We start from the raw sequence: 14299 nt of genomic DNA, 5'->3' as shown, positions 1-14299 counted from the left end.
ACCAGCTCCTACTGCAAGTGAAGAACACCTTTCTTTGACCTTGACATTACTGGAATAAATGTTTAGAGGCATGTAAAACCTCAAAACAAACACACCTCTCCTTGGGGAGCAGATAAGTGAACAAACACGTGACAGATGATAGTGACTTACTTAATGCGTGACCGACTTGCACGTATATTCCGCTCTCACTGGAGCTGTAAGTGGCCACAAAAGAAAAGCAGGTCATGCTACTGGTGTGCCTGCTGTATTAGTGAGCAGGTCCGTAGGCGTATGCCTTGACATAGAGGCAGTGTTTGAAGATACTGGATTTCCCAAGGAAGCCCTGAACATGATGCAGAAATCTTGCTAGAGCTTTTGAGTTTTGTAAAAATTCAATTTCAAAATTCACCTCCCACCCAAAAAGTACAAATGGGTTTTTGCAACCAGCTCATAAAATCTTCCCATTGCAACATGGTGACTCTGTCTTGAGAAAGGCATTTTTGGAAAACTTTACTTTGGGATTGCATGCTCATGGCTGATAGGTGTACAGTCCTTACACAAACCACCTTTTATCGAGAACAGCCTCGCCACTGCCCCTCATCAGGTGGAGACAACAGATGCCCAGCAGCAGCTACAGGTCTGTACTGCTCGCTGAGATGTCCAACTGCATGGAGAGACAGAAACTGGTCAGACTGGTTCTGGAGGCCCTCTTAGGGGCTCCGTGATGCTGGGTCTTGCTCAGGCAGGCTATGAAGCCCGGTGCGACAGGGTGGCTTCCACTGGAAAGAGCCCTGCACTCCCATTTTTTAATCTTCTCTCACTCACATTTTTGTCCTAATTCCTTCTCCCCCTTTTACAGCATTTTGTGTGAAAGAATACACTGGCAATGCTGAGTACTGCTTTGGAGAGAGGCCCCGGTTAAACTGGCTCCAGATGTGCTTGCACTGGCCTGGCTGTGCGCTCCCAGGAGCAGAGCCTGCCTGCTGGGCTGGGAGCAGGCACCCATGTGCCAGGCGATGCACGTGGCTGCCTGCCACAGTTACTAACCTAGCATTAACTGCATTAATTGTGGACATAAACAGTGTTCAGTGCCAAGCATGTCACAAGCTGATTATAAAAGCTGTGGTGTAGGCAGAGTTTCAAATTGTGCTTCACTTTTAATTTCTAGCGCCCTTCCCCTGCCGTCCTATCCCCCCCCTCCCCCTCTTTTCCCCCTCCCCCTCCGAAATTCCTTGAATGTGTCCGTGTATTTACCAAAATACGAATGTGTGCCGAGCGGCAGAGCCATCGTTCTGTAAATACTATGAGTACCTGCCAATGGCCGGGAGCGAGCTGCAGGCGCCTGGAGCCAGGGCTGGAGCGCCGGCAGACCCCGGCAAGGGAGAGCCCCCTGCCCCTGCTGCCCCCGCTGCCCCCCTGACCCGTGCCGTGCCGTGCCGTTCCGCTCTGCCGCTGGGCGCTGCTGACCTACTTTCCCTGCGTTTCTCCCCGCACTGCCCCGACCGCTCCCACGCGTTTAACCGGGGGAGCGCAGCGGGCGCGGTCCCGGTGCCGCCGGGCCTGCAGCCGGCCGGGAGCGGGCCCGCGGGGTGCGGCGGCGCTCGGCTCCCCGGGCCGGGCTCCCGAGCGGCCCCGGCCCGCAGCACCGCCCGCCGGGCTCCGTGCGGACCGGACCGCGCTGCGCCGCCGCTTCGGCCCGCTCGCCGCTGGCCCTGAGCTCCCCGGGCACTGGTGTGCGCTCGGCTGCCCGTGGTTCGCCACTGTTTCTCCCATTAACGAACCTTTAATAAAACAAATAATAACTGCAATGAAATACGAAGTACCTAGAATTCACAGAAATGGCGCTGTTTTGCATTTCTGTGCAATGCAGCCCCGCCTTCCTGCAAGGGACAGGACATCAAAGCGTTTTGGAGAGGCTCTGCCCTTTGTGGCTCATGCTCTGGCACCTGGTGTGGGAAAAGCTGTATGATTGTGGTGACAAAACACGTCTGACACAGCATACGCTGAATACTGGCTTGGTGTGAAGAGCACGTTGTAGGTGCTTTGTATTTGATGTGCTTAATGTGGTCAAATAGTGCTCAGTATGATATTCAGCTGATTAATTGTAACTCACTTTTGGATTGCGCTTTGCCTCCCCGTGTTTTTGTTAAAACAGTGGGTTGTCTTTTGTGCTTTTTAGAAGAATATTAGAGGAAAAGCCCTTTAGCTGCACAGAAGTCTGGAAAGGGAGAAGATAATACTTTCACATTTTTAAATATTATACTCTTTCTAGAAAGGCCAGAAGTAAAATCTTCTGAAAAAAAAAAAATTGCATTGTGTGCACACCTTTTAACATGCAAAAATTTTCGTGTGCATTGAAAAGTATCTCCTGGACTTTAGTAAAGATTATTAGACAACTATGGGACTTGTCAGCAAAGTGTTTCCTCAAGTATGTAAACTCCACTGAGTATACAAACAAATTGCATTCAAGTACATGAAGATAACAGCATGGTCACTTTGTCCGAAAAAGCTGAGGTTTCCCTGGTGCAGCTGGTGAAACTTGGAACAAAAGTAAAACTGCTGGGAAAGGAGTTTCCTAGCAGCATGTATTTCAAAGGTTCAGGACCGATGGGCGTCCATGGAGTAATCGAGCTCTGTGGTCACTGTGACCGTGGAGTAACAGCTGTGGGTCACTCTTCTGGCTGTTGTTGAAGGATGGTGGGGATGGGCAGTGAACCTTGTTTCTGTTCTAGAGGAAGGCCACTTACTCTGTGGGTGAGAGCATTATCTGTGTTTTGAGAACGTGCTTAGAGCTGTGCTCCATCGCTTTGACACATTTCCACTGAGTGGCCACTGACCTATTTGTAATCTGTTTCGCAGAAGTTTTATTTTGAGTGTGGTAAGTGGAGAGTTGCAGGGACATCTGGGCACGATCTTCCCCCTCCCACAAAGGAGGCACCTTGAATCAATCTTTGGGCTATCTAATGGTATTGGATTATCGTTAGCTAATGTCATACTGTCTCGCTCTTAAGGGTAATAAATAAATAAATCCCCCCCTACTGTCAGATCTTTCAGCAGCCTTGATAAGAATAACTGCCAGGTGTCTGTGATAAGGCTGTGGTCCTTGGCAGCATTTTAGAGTACTGTTCATGAGGAACTGCTGGGGTAGTTCCTGGAAAAGCTGGATTTTATAGAGGGATTACTGGTATTTGTTAGTCTAAATGAAGAGTGCTGCTGGTTCTCCTATGTCTTTCTCAAAACACAGTATGAATATCCGTTTGCAAATGGCTGTCACTCAGAAGTATAAAGTAGAAGGACTACAGGGTACTGCCAGTGAAACTCCCTACCTCCTTTGCAGTTGTCGTTGAGCAACTATCCTGGTTATCAGATAGTTCAGTCATGCCTTGTTTCTCTTGTTTCTTTTCAAAGAGCTGTATGCAAGTTGCAGTGAACATTTAAGGGGCAAGGAATTTGCACTTTACACAGGGAGTAAATTTTAAGTACCCATTAAAGCATAAACATGAAGATTCTGCAAAGTAGTTGGTAGGCAAAAACATCTCAGCTCAAATTTAGTGATCAGTTACTATCACAAAGTGATCTTTAGGGGTTTTTTAACAAAAAATGAACTATTTCTTTACATTATTAATGATTAAGTTGAAAAGTAAGTAATGACTGCAAAAGTTGGTCGTAGTTCCAGAGTTCATAGGAGACACTTACTAAGGGGAATTTTTTCCATGTTTTTAGGTTAACCCAGAGAATCTGTGGTATAGGAAGTAAAAATGATGTTGAATGAGTGCCACCAAGTGTCTTCCTGAAGAATATGAAAGCCCAAGCCTTTAGTGGGAGCAAAAGCCAGACTGTACCATTAAGTTCTGTAATTTTGAGTGAGACATCTCAGAGGCAGTGAATTCTGTTAGAGCGAGAGTAGTTGCAATTATTATTTCACTGAAGTGCAAGAGCAAGCTCTGGAAAGCTGATGAAGGTGAATATCTGTGACAGGGGCAGAAAAACAGATAATGCTGTGTATCCATCCTGTCTGTGTCTCTGTTCCATTTTCCTTATCTTCTGAATGAGTGCTCAGCGTTGACACTGGACTGTCTGTGTCTGTGCTGTGTCAGGTGATGACCTGATACACCTTATCTCTAGCAGGGCTGGTGCGTGCCACAGGACCCCCTAACAGGTAAAAGGTGTTACAGATCTGGCTGTTAGCAATTCAGTTTTGGCCCTTGTTCTGCTACTATTGATCACAATGCTGACCATATTAATAGCTGACATGGGGGCGAGACTGAGACTTGTGTGTAAGAACATCAGAGATTCAACGGAAGAAACAAGCTAGCTGTTGTCAAATGCCCTCCAAGGCGGTTTAATCCTGAACTCCCTGCAGATTTAAAGTTCCTGAAGGATCTTTAGATATGCTGTTAATACACAAGAGTGGGTCCAAAGGAGGAAGATTTGTATCAGCCTTACAACTTTCTGAATTTTGGTTTGATTCAAGAAATAGATATACCCTTGTGTGCTGAAACTCCAGTTGCATTTTTCTATGCTGTATGTTGAGGTAAAGATTGATGCCAAAAAGCCATTTTACATTGCACACTAGAATAGCTGCTCCTTGTCATGCTGGAGTTCATTGCCTGAATTTCCACGCTGCAGCCAGAAACCATGTCCAAAACAGCTACACAATAGTTGTGGTGGGCAGCAAACCTAGTATCTCTCCTCAGAAATGTGAAGTGCCTTTGTTCTGGTTAAACAGCAGAGGGGGAGTGGACTAGGACAAGGGTCTAGCCAAACAGACTGTTTATTGCAGGGTTTTGGTAATGTACTTATTTGGACAGAAATAGTTTAGGTCACGAAATGTGCTGAAGCCTGCATGCAGAAATTGAACTTTTTTTTCCTGGAATATATTTATTTATAGATAAACTGATCAGTCTGTAGTACATGGCACCCATTAAACTTGGAGGGGTGCCTGGGAGTAAAGAGAGCACCATATATTTTGGGGACTCTGGGCAGTGAGCAGCACAGAGTCTCTGTTTAATCAGCAGCCCATTGTATGTCTCAAGGCCTTTCCACAGGAGTTAATGGGTGAACAGTCTTCTGCTGGCGCAATTTTTCCAATGTAGCACTCTTTGTTCTGTTCTGTTTTATTATTTCACTATAAATTAACTTAAAAGGGTCAGGTTTACCATTGTCTGAGCATGCTGTGAAAAAACTCACCTTTGAAACAGTGTATAACTCTTCTTTGTGTGATGAAGGGTGGAACTGCAAAGTACAGAGACAGCCATCAACATATTGACCTTGAATTATTTGGAAGGACTTCCACTATTTGTATGGGTGATGTATATTTTGTGGACCTATTGTGTCCGAAGGGGGCAACTCTCAGGGGATTTGCTCTTGCTACTTGTAAAATTTGTGCTGTTGATTTGGTGTTTTCCAGCATGCAGGGATATCTAAGCACCCCTGTGTGGTGTGTGGGTAACTAGGCTGCCCTCTGTGTGCTGGTAGGCAAAGCTGGGTGCTAGATGTGTACCAACACGGTGAGGAGTTGAGCCTTTGGAGGCTCAGATAAATGTCTAAGCTTTTGTTTAGTCAAAATTAACTTTCTACACAGAATATTAAGTAATTAGTTGTCCTTTTCCTCTTGTGCCTTTCCCAAGCACAATAGACAAAGTTATCAGTATTCTTGCCGGTAATTCACCTATTATCTCAGTTTAAAAGAATTTCATTGTTTCATGGACAGTTTTTAATATACTGGGGAATGTTCCTGTCAGGCTGTGATATCTGGGCATGATCTCATCATTCATTCAAGAGGAAAAATAAAAGCTTCTTCTCTGAAATGGCCAACCTTACTACAACTTTAAAAGCACTCTTTGGGGACCTGGATAAAAGCAAATGGCAAACTAAAAAGTGTTGCTAAGGAACAAATCCAGATGCTTCCAGAACTTGCAAAAAAAAAGAAAAAAAAAAAGGCACAAGGACACACCCACTAAACTGGACTAATGATTTCCAAAAGGAAATTATCAGAGAGATATTCTATTATCCAACAGTGCTAGTATACTAAATAGGGAAATAGTAAGAAAATAGGAGCTTTGAGAACCAGTAGAATTAATAAACATGAATGAGGAGGTTCTCCAGAGGAAAAGATTTGCACAGAACCGGAATTTGTGGTAAACATTCTACTTTATTAGCGTCCATGGAAAATCACTTAAGCAAGTTGCACAGTGGATTGGACATGCGGAGTTGGCGAGGATCAGGTGGAGAACCCACAGCAATGGTGTGCTTAGGAGCAAGGAAGGTCCGTGTTGTCGTCACAACTCATGTGTGGTGTGTGCAGACATGCCCTGCAAGGCAGTCCCACACTCCCAGCCACTCACCCCAGCAAAACATGTTCTCAGCTTCCACTTTCCAGCTTTTACACTGTTTTAAGAGAATGACCTCACAGTTGTAGCTGTTCCCAGATAAGTTCCTCCTTAACACACACAGCTCCAGGTGTTTGGTTTTCTGTGCTACCTATCAGCACTTCTTGGTGTTCCTGCTGAGCTTAGCTGGTTGACCAGGCTCACTTTCCCTTTGATTCTTAGTCTTCCAACAGTGTGGGTTTTCTCATTGCATGTATTAAGGACTATGTTAACGTATCTTAATATCTGGCTACATAAGGTCAGAAGTTATACAAAACAGTTAATGAATAGCTGATGCCCAAAGAAGTCATATTTTTTTAATGTGAAATCTTGTATCCACGAAAACTTGCTACAAGAAATGTTTCCTGTGAACAAGTGAATGGCCGAAATACAGATTACTTGGTACAATTTACCAGAGCAAAAATCTGTGGAATACCTCCCAAAATGAAATGGTGAGTATGTTTTTGGTCTTGGAAAAAACTATGGTTACCTTAGGTTTTATTTGATTAAATAACATAGGAATATATTGATTTTGTGACTCTATTCTCAAAAGTTTCTCTTAATGAAATTATAGCTTTATATGTCCTTGTAGAATATTTTTTTCCCAAGACAAATAGTGTATATATTTTATTACACAGAATTATGTTAAAAAGCAAAAAATATTTTAAATAATTACATGACAAAGAATTTCCCTCCTTTAACAATGAAAATACTTCCATTTCTAGTTAATGGCAACAATAAAACCCTGTTTATTTTGTTGAGAATGCTTTACTAACACCATGCTAATTGATGCTTAATCCAACTTAATTTGAATTATTTCTGCTAAAGGGATCTGGAATGGACTCTGAAATACTGGTTCATACGGAGGAAGATAGTTATTCTGACTTTTCTTCCTAAGGTTTATTGGAAATCCCTTTGGCTATAGGGTGAAAAAAGTTGGCTTCCTTCAAAGAGCAGTTTCCTTTTATTAAAACTGCAGTCAGAGAAACACAACTTTCATTGTGCTTTCTCCTATCTGAGTCATGTTCTCAATGGGTGATTGATCAACACTTTGTCAAGCCTGGACATGGTAAACTACAAAAGCAACATGATGAATGGAATTTAAAATGTGTTTCAAAATAGAGTTCCTTTTTTATGATCAAAATGAGAGAAAATAGTCCATGAGCACTTCAGATCACAAAATAAAACTGCCAAGTTAAACATGAAAAAGTTAATTTAAGATTGTATTCTGCCATGTCAACCTTGAAGAGAAAAATCAAACAGAACAAGAGAGATCAACAAGTAGACTAAGCAATGTTACCTTTGGCTCTCATCATTGCTCAAGCATCTTGAAAAGTCAAAAGAGAAGTGACAGTATTTAACCACATTCCTGGACTAAAGTGAGTCTCCTGTTTCTCCTCCTATCATGTAGCTCTAGTTCAGATCTCTCTGGATAGTGTCCAGAAGGAAGATGGGAGCTCTCCCTCCCTAATTGTGAGGCTTTTGATTACTGCGACTTCCTTGTATAGTCAGTCTTCTGGTTTAATTGTATTTTTCTTATTTTTTTTTACGAAATGGCACCTGGAGATATCACAATATTCGTCTTCCTTTACTTGCATTTCTTCTTTTCCCAGCTACTAACCTCATGTCTCGTACTGCTTCACAAGGTGACACCTTCATTTACCTTCAGTCGTATGTGTGTTCTTGCTGTTTTAGACTACAGGCTTTCTGGGATAATTCCTTTCCCAAAAAGCTGAGCAGCATGATCTTAACTAGGTGCTTAAACATTACAGCACAGTAAATAATGAATAATGAACAACTTATTTTTCATCTGTAATAGAAAAGTTGGGTTTTGATGTGACTGTTGCTTGAAATAAGGATGACAACATTTTACAAAGTTGCTGTCAGGAAGCTGCCAGTAAGTAGTGGCCTGATAGCAACAGCTTGTGATCAATTCCCCAGGGGTGGCAGTTTCCAAGGTACCCCTGGCAGAATCTCAATGACATTTTTCGTATTTTAAAGTCCATCTTCTGGTTGATGAATGTTGGTGGCCTAGCGCATGCCTCTTGCCATCCAACAGCTACTCCTTGGATGTGCTGCTTGTTAGATGGTGTGGTTAATTATCTGCTTGTGTGTGACTGCTCAGCCTGACTGGGCAGGCCCGTGTGCTACTGGAGTGCTGGAGAGCCCCAAGGACAGTGTGAGAGAGCCTGAACCATGTCCCCACAGCTGCTGGAGGAATCCATGCCCTGCTCCAAGTCCCCATGGCTGCTGGAGGGATCCATGCCTTGATCCAAGTCCCCACTGGAGGGATCAATACCCTGCTCCACGTCCCCACAGCTGCTGGAGGGATCCATGCCTTGCTCCACGTCCCCACTGGAGGGATCCATGCCCTGCTCCACGTCCCCACAGCTGCTGGAGGGATCCATACCCTGCTCCACATCCCCACAGCTGCTGGAGGGATCCAGGCCATACTCCATGTCCCCACTGGAGGGATCCATGCCTTGCTCCACGTCCCCACTGGAGGGATCCATACCCTGCTCCACGTCCCCACGGCTGCTGGAGGGATCCATACCCTGCTCCACGTCCCCACGGCTGCTGGAGGGATCCATGCCCTGCTCCACGTCCCCACGGCTGCTGGAGGGATCCATGCCCTGCTCCACGTCCCCACGGCTGCTGGAGGGATCCATGCCCTGCTCCACGTCCCCACGGCTGCTGGAGGGATCCATGCCTTGCTCCACATCCCCACAGCTGCTGGAGGGATCCATGCCTTGCTCCAAGTCCCCATGGCTGCTGGAGGAATCTATGCCTTGCTCCACATCCCCACGGCTGCTGGAGGAATCCATGCCCTGCTCCATGTCCCCACTGGAGGGATCCATGCCTTGCTCCACGTCCCCACAGCTGCTGGAGGGATCCATACCCTGCTCCACGTCCCCACAGCTGCTGGAGGGATCCAGGCCGTACTCCATGTCCCCACTGGAGGGATCCATGCCCTGCTCCACGTCCCCACAGCTGCTGGAGGGATCCATGCCCTGCTCCACGTCCCCACGGCTGCTGGAGGGATCCATGCCCTGCTCCACGTCCCCACAGCTGCTGGAGGAATCCTTGCCTTGCTCCACGTCCCCACTGGAGGGATCCATGCCCTGCTCCACGTCCCCACTGGAGGGATCCATGCCCTGCTCCACGTCCCCACAGCTGCTGGAGGGATCCATGCCATGCTCCATGTCCCCACTGGAGGGATCCATGCCCTGCTCCACGTCCCCACTGGAGGGATCCATGCCCTGCTCCACGTCCCCACTGGAGGGATCCATGCCCTGCTCCACGTCCCCACAGCTGCTGGAGGGATCCATGCCATGCTCCATGTCCCCACTGGAGGGATCCAGGCCCTGCTCCACGTCCCCACTGGAGGGATCCATGCCCTGCTCCACGTCCCCACGGCTGCTGGAGGGATCCATGCCCTGCTCCACGTCCCCACAGCTGCTGGAGGGATCCATGCTGTGTGTGCAGCATCTGTCTCTCACAGTGGGACCGTGATCCCAGCTGGCCCCAAGGGAACAAGACAGGGTCCCCTGCAGCACGTGTGTTTGTTGAGGCCTGTGGAGAGAGTCCCTGTGCGATCTATATATTGGATGAGTGGGTCCCAGTTACTCCAAATGAGCCACAGCTGCGAAGTCCTTAGTAGGGCAGCAGCTGTAGCTCGTAAAGATAACTGGGAAAAAAGGGGGTGGGCCAAGAGCCCAGGGCGAGCCCCTGTGGAAGCCATGAGGAACTGTGCTGCAGAGAAGAACTGCATGGTAGAAAACTAGCTAGAAGGTATGGACTTTAAGAATATAATAGCAACAGTATGGGACTCTAGAAATATGAAATACAACAAGGTATCAACAATTGGTGCCCCATTGTGATGGAGGTATGCAGCCTGAGAGCTGTAGCAGCCTGAAGAGCTGTAGGGAAGAATATAGCTATTGAATCAAGGAGCTGTGGCAGCCAGGAGCTGTGAGAAATATGGCCTTTGAGTCAAGAAGCTGTGTGTGTTGTACATGACCTTTGAGTCATGGGGGAATGTGTGTATTGTATTTGTGTGGTGTGTGAGGCCATTGAGTCTTGGGATAAAACATGTATTGTAAGGAAATGCATATATTGTACTTGAATATCTATACTGTATTTGAATATATTTGTTAGTAATAGAAAAAGGGGGAAATGTGGAGAGAGTCCCTGTAAGATCTATGTGTTGGATAAGTGGGTCCCAGCTATTCTAAATGAGCTACAGCTGCAAAGTCCTTAGTTGGGCAGCAGCTGTGGCTTGTGAAGGCAACTGGGATATAAGGGAGGGGCCTGTGTGGAAGCCATGAGGAACTGTGCTGCAGAGAAGAACTGCATGTAGAAAACTAGCTAGAAGGTGTGGACTTTAGGAATATAATAACAACAGTATGGGACTCTAGAAATATGAAATACAGCAAGCTATCAACAGAGGCCGAGTGGGCCTGTGAGTGTGCCTGGCCCTGCCCTTGCACTGGCTCTGCTGGGGCAGTGTCACCCTGACCCCTGTCAGGCCACCAGCTCTGTCAGCACCAGAGTTTCATAAATCCTCTGCATCTCAATGGGTTGCTGTCCACAGGGAAAAGGATGCAACGCAGCAATTCCAAGATATTTCAGATGTCTTCAAAATAGCCTGTCTAAAAGCTTAAAAACCAAATAATGCCCATTTCTACATTTATTAGGAATTTCAGGTTGCATGCATAAAGTTACTGGAAGCATGCTCTTGTAGTTTGATTAATAATATCTTTTTTTAATAAGTGGAATTTTGAATGAATGGCAATTGTTTCCTTTAGCCTCCTCCACAGGAGGCTAGTCTGAGTTTGCATAAGCTAACTTAACTTCCCTGTATCCCAAGAAGATAGATGCATGGAAATCCTTTGATAAAGTTGAAATGCACTTTGTTATTTTGTTTGGTGGATACTGTTGCCCCCTGGAGGCCATTTCTCGGTTATCAAAATATTAGATTGGAACTTAAATTAAAACTTAGAAATGTTTGCTATGATAAACAAAATATTCCCTTTGGCAATTAAAAATATTGCTACTTTAATTAAAAGGGTTTATGAGCTTATCAGAGAAATAACTTATTTCTTACTATGCTAATTATTTTTCTGCATTTGCTGTTTAGATTTGCAAATTGCTAGAGAGTAAAATTTAATTGGTTTTTAAGGGAGATGAATATTTAATTTGAATACAGTACTTGGGAAAAACAAGGATTTTGTGAATATGTGTGTGTGTTTTTTAAACAGCATAGATAATCAACCCAGGGAGCGTGAATGTCTCCACATGAACTGTAGCCAGGTCTGTATGCAGTGCTCTGAGGAGTTGCTCGTTTTGCCCACGGAAGCTGCCCGTGCTGCTGATCTTGCTCCTGGCAGTGCAAGGGAAGGGCAGAGCAGGGCTGTGGCTGGAGGCAGCCCTGGGCCCCGCTCAGGCTCTGCAGGAGCTGTCTGGCCTGTGACAGCAAGGGTTCAGCTAATGGCCGAGTGACCCGGGCCTCACATCCCTCTCCTTCTCCACTGCACGGCCTCCTGGAAAGGGAGCCCTGCAGGCCTTCGTTCCGGAGCCACACAGGGTGACCTTCTGAAAAGAGAGTGGAAACGAGATCCCTGCATTTGTGTGAGAAGCATGTCCTCTTTTCCCTGCATTCCTGGGTCTGCTAGTCTTTCAGCTTTTTATAAGTTTGGTGCATGGCTATCTGCAACTGAGATTCAGGCTAGACAGCAATGAATGTCAGTCACTGACCATTGGAATAAAATCACAACTACTGACCCCATTCCACTGTTAATAATTAATTGGGCTGCTCATGGAGAAAGATTTTTTTTTTTTTTTTTTAAATGTGACTACAAGCCTATTTCTAAACACTTAGTTCTTGCTGGCATTTCTAAACATTGTCATTCATGCTATGAATTAAGTGTTAAGTCATACATGTTAAATTGTTTTGCTTTTGTAATTATTCTCTTGCCTATACTTGTAATAGACTTTTTTCTTCATAGGTGCTGTACCCGTCAGCTGGTGCTCTGATTTCTGCTGCTTCCCCTGCCTCCCAGGATAGTTTTGCTATTCTGTACCAGGCTTCCTGCCCTGGTGAGCACTAGAATTTCAGGACATAGCCATGCTGGCAAAGAAATAACCTTGTGCTAGTGCAAGGAGTATCAGGTCTGTGAAGGGAACAGAATAAGGGCAGTGCTGGGCACTGCTTCTCCCACATGTTGTCTAACCCCAGTACAGCTGATGTATCTGGTGGTTAATGAGCCATACACCAGGACAGACTCCCTGTTCTAGATCCCTTCTTGGTATTTGGCTGTTTCTTGCCATCCTCACATCAATCCCATGTTGCAGGAAGTCTGGCAGCTTTCTGAACAGGCATATGGAGAGCATTTGTTTCTCCTTGCAAACTCGTTGTCTGAAGGCTGTGAGTGTCCCTCCTTCTCCTGCTCTTTCTTTTCTTCCTCTGTCACCATTGGGTTCAGTACTTCATTTTATGCAAAACGTGATCTGGTTTGTTGTACTGAGCTTCATTAGCACTTCGTGTAACCTGAGTTATGGCCTTTAAAACTACTGAAAAGCAAAGAAATGGTGCCTGGTAAGGAGTGCAATATCTGGGCTAGAACGAGTTATTTTCTGCTGGTAATGTCGGTACCACATGCAGTAGGTTCAAGTGTTATAATAGAGCTGTGTAATATCAATGGAAATTATTACTGTTTTTTTCTGGGCACACTTGGGAATATTTCCTTAGATGCCAGGAATTTGTAGTTGAAGCTCTCTTGATATGCTTCCTAACAAATGAAAAGAATTACATTTTCTGCTGGTGAAAATGTTCAGTCTGTGACATAGCTCAGCAGTGTTGATAAAGTGAAAATACTTAAATTTTGAGGATGATCTGATGATTTGAGTCTTATCAAATGAGATTACATTTATATGCTTCCACACGCTTCCACCTTGTTTTTACATATCTCTTGCATATATTAAATTAAAAAATTTAAATGTACACCAACATTAACAGTGTTTATTACTGTTCCTTCCAAAATTCTAGCTTTAGAAATTAAGACATACACAAAAATTAAGACAGAAAAGCATTGAGGATGCTCATTACAGTGAATAGCAAAGTCTTTACTCTCCTGCCTCTCCATAGGTTCCTTCTATTTCTTCCTGCTGGCTCTCAACCTACTTCTACATACCTAATCCTCCAGCCAGAATCCTTCTTATGTTGCTTTCAGTAGATATAAATATACATAAATATAATTTAAAAAATTCTCCTCAGTTTCTGAATGATCCAGGATGTCAGCTAAATGAGGTTTCCCCACAGCTGCCTCCCTCACTCTTACTACAGAGGTGCTGGCACAGCCTGGGCAGGTGGGGATCCTGGATGAGGCCACAGCCCAGGGGATCTGAGCAGCCACTTTCCACACTGAGGCACAGAAGAACATCAGAGAAGGAGTAGGATGTAGGCAGGTGGGATGTGCAGTTCATCCTTTCGAGAGCATCTGGGACAGACCTGCCGAAATGGTCTGAGAATAGGTCTGAGTGATGAGCCTTAGACTGGGGTATAAGGAGGCTTTTAAGGTGTTCATGATTAAGATTCACCAGGTTGAAAATGGATGAAATATCCATTTGCTATTCTTTTGAAAGGAAGAAATAAAAATCTATGCATTATTCACAGGCAGGAGGCTTCAAATGATGAGTGAATGTTTTGGTATCACCTGGGATACAGTTAATTTTCTTCTTACTAGCTGTGGTTTGAATTCATTATGATACCAATGTTGCTAAGGTACCTATGTTTGGTTGTTGCTAGGTAGTGCTAACCCTAAGTCAAGGACAGCTGGCCTGAACTGATAGAATGGCATGCCCAGTGTAAACTGGGGCAGTTGTCTGGGAGCTGCTGATCTCCTCTGGGAGATGGCCTGGGTGTCAGTCAGCAGGTGGTGAGCAACTGA

The 14299-nt window shown here is 45.2% G+C and overlaps 1 protein-coding gene across 1 annotated transcript in view; it reads left to right on the top strand.

Annotated features, from left to right (window-relative positions):
• The window catches only part of LOC134431746 (uncharacterized), a 72358-nt gene extending 59039 nt beyond the window's left edge, over positions 1 to 13319 (top strand). The window contains exon 3 of the mRNA XM_063179898.1: positions 8559 to 13319. Within this exon, the coding sequence (XP_063035968.1) occupies positions 8594 to 10135 (1542 nt within the window). The 5' untranslated portion in view covers positions 8559 to 8593 and the 3' untranslated portion in view covers positions 10136 to 13319. The remainder of the gene's footprint in view (positions 1 to 8558) is intronic.
• The last annotated feature ends 980 nt before the right edge of the window (positions 13320 to 14299 follow it).

Source organism: Melospiza melodia, chromosome Z, assembly GCF_035770615.1.
Source record: "Melospiza melodia melodia isolate bMelMel2 chromosome Z, bMelMel2.pri, whole genome shotgun sequence".
NCBI lineage: Eukaryota > Metazoa > Chordata > Aves > Passeriformes > Passerellidae > Melospiza > Melospiza melodia.
The sequence above is the reverse complement of the archived record's forward strand: the minus strand, read 5'-3'. Positions and strand labels throughout refer to the sequence as shown.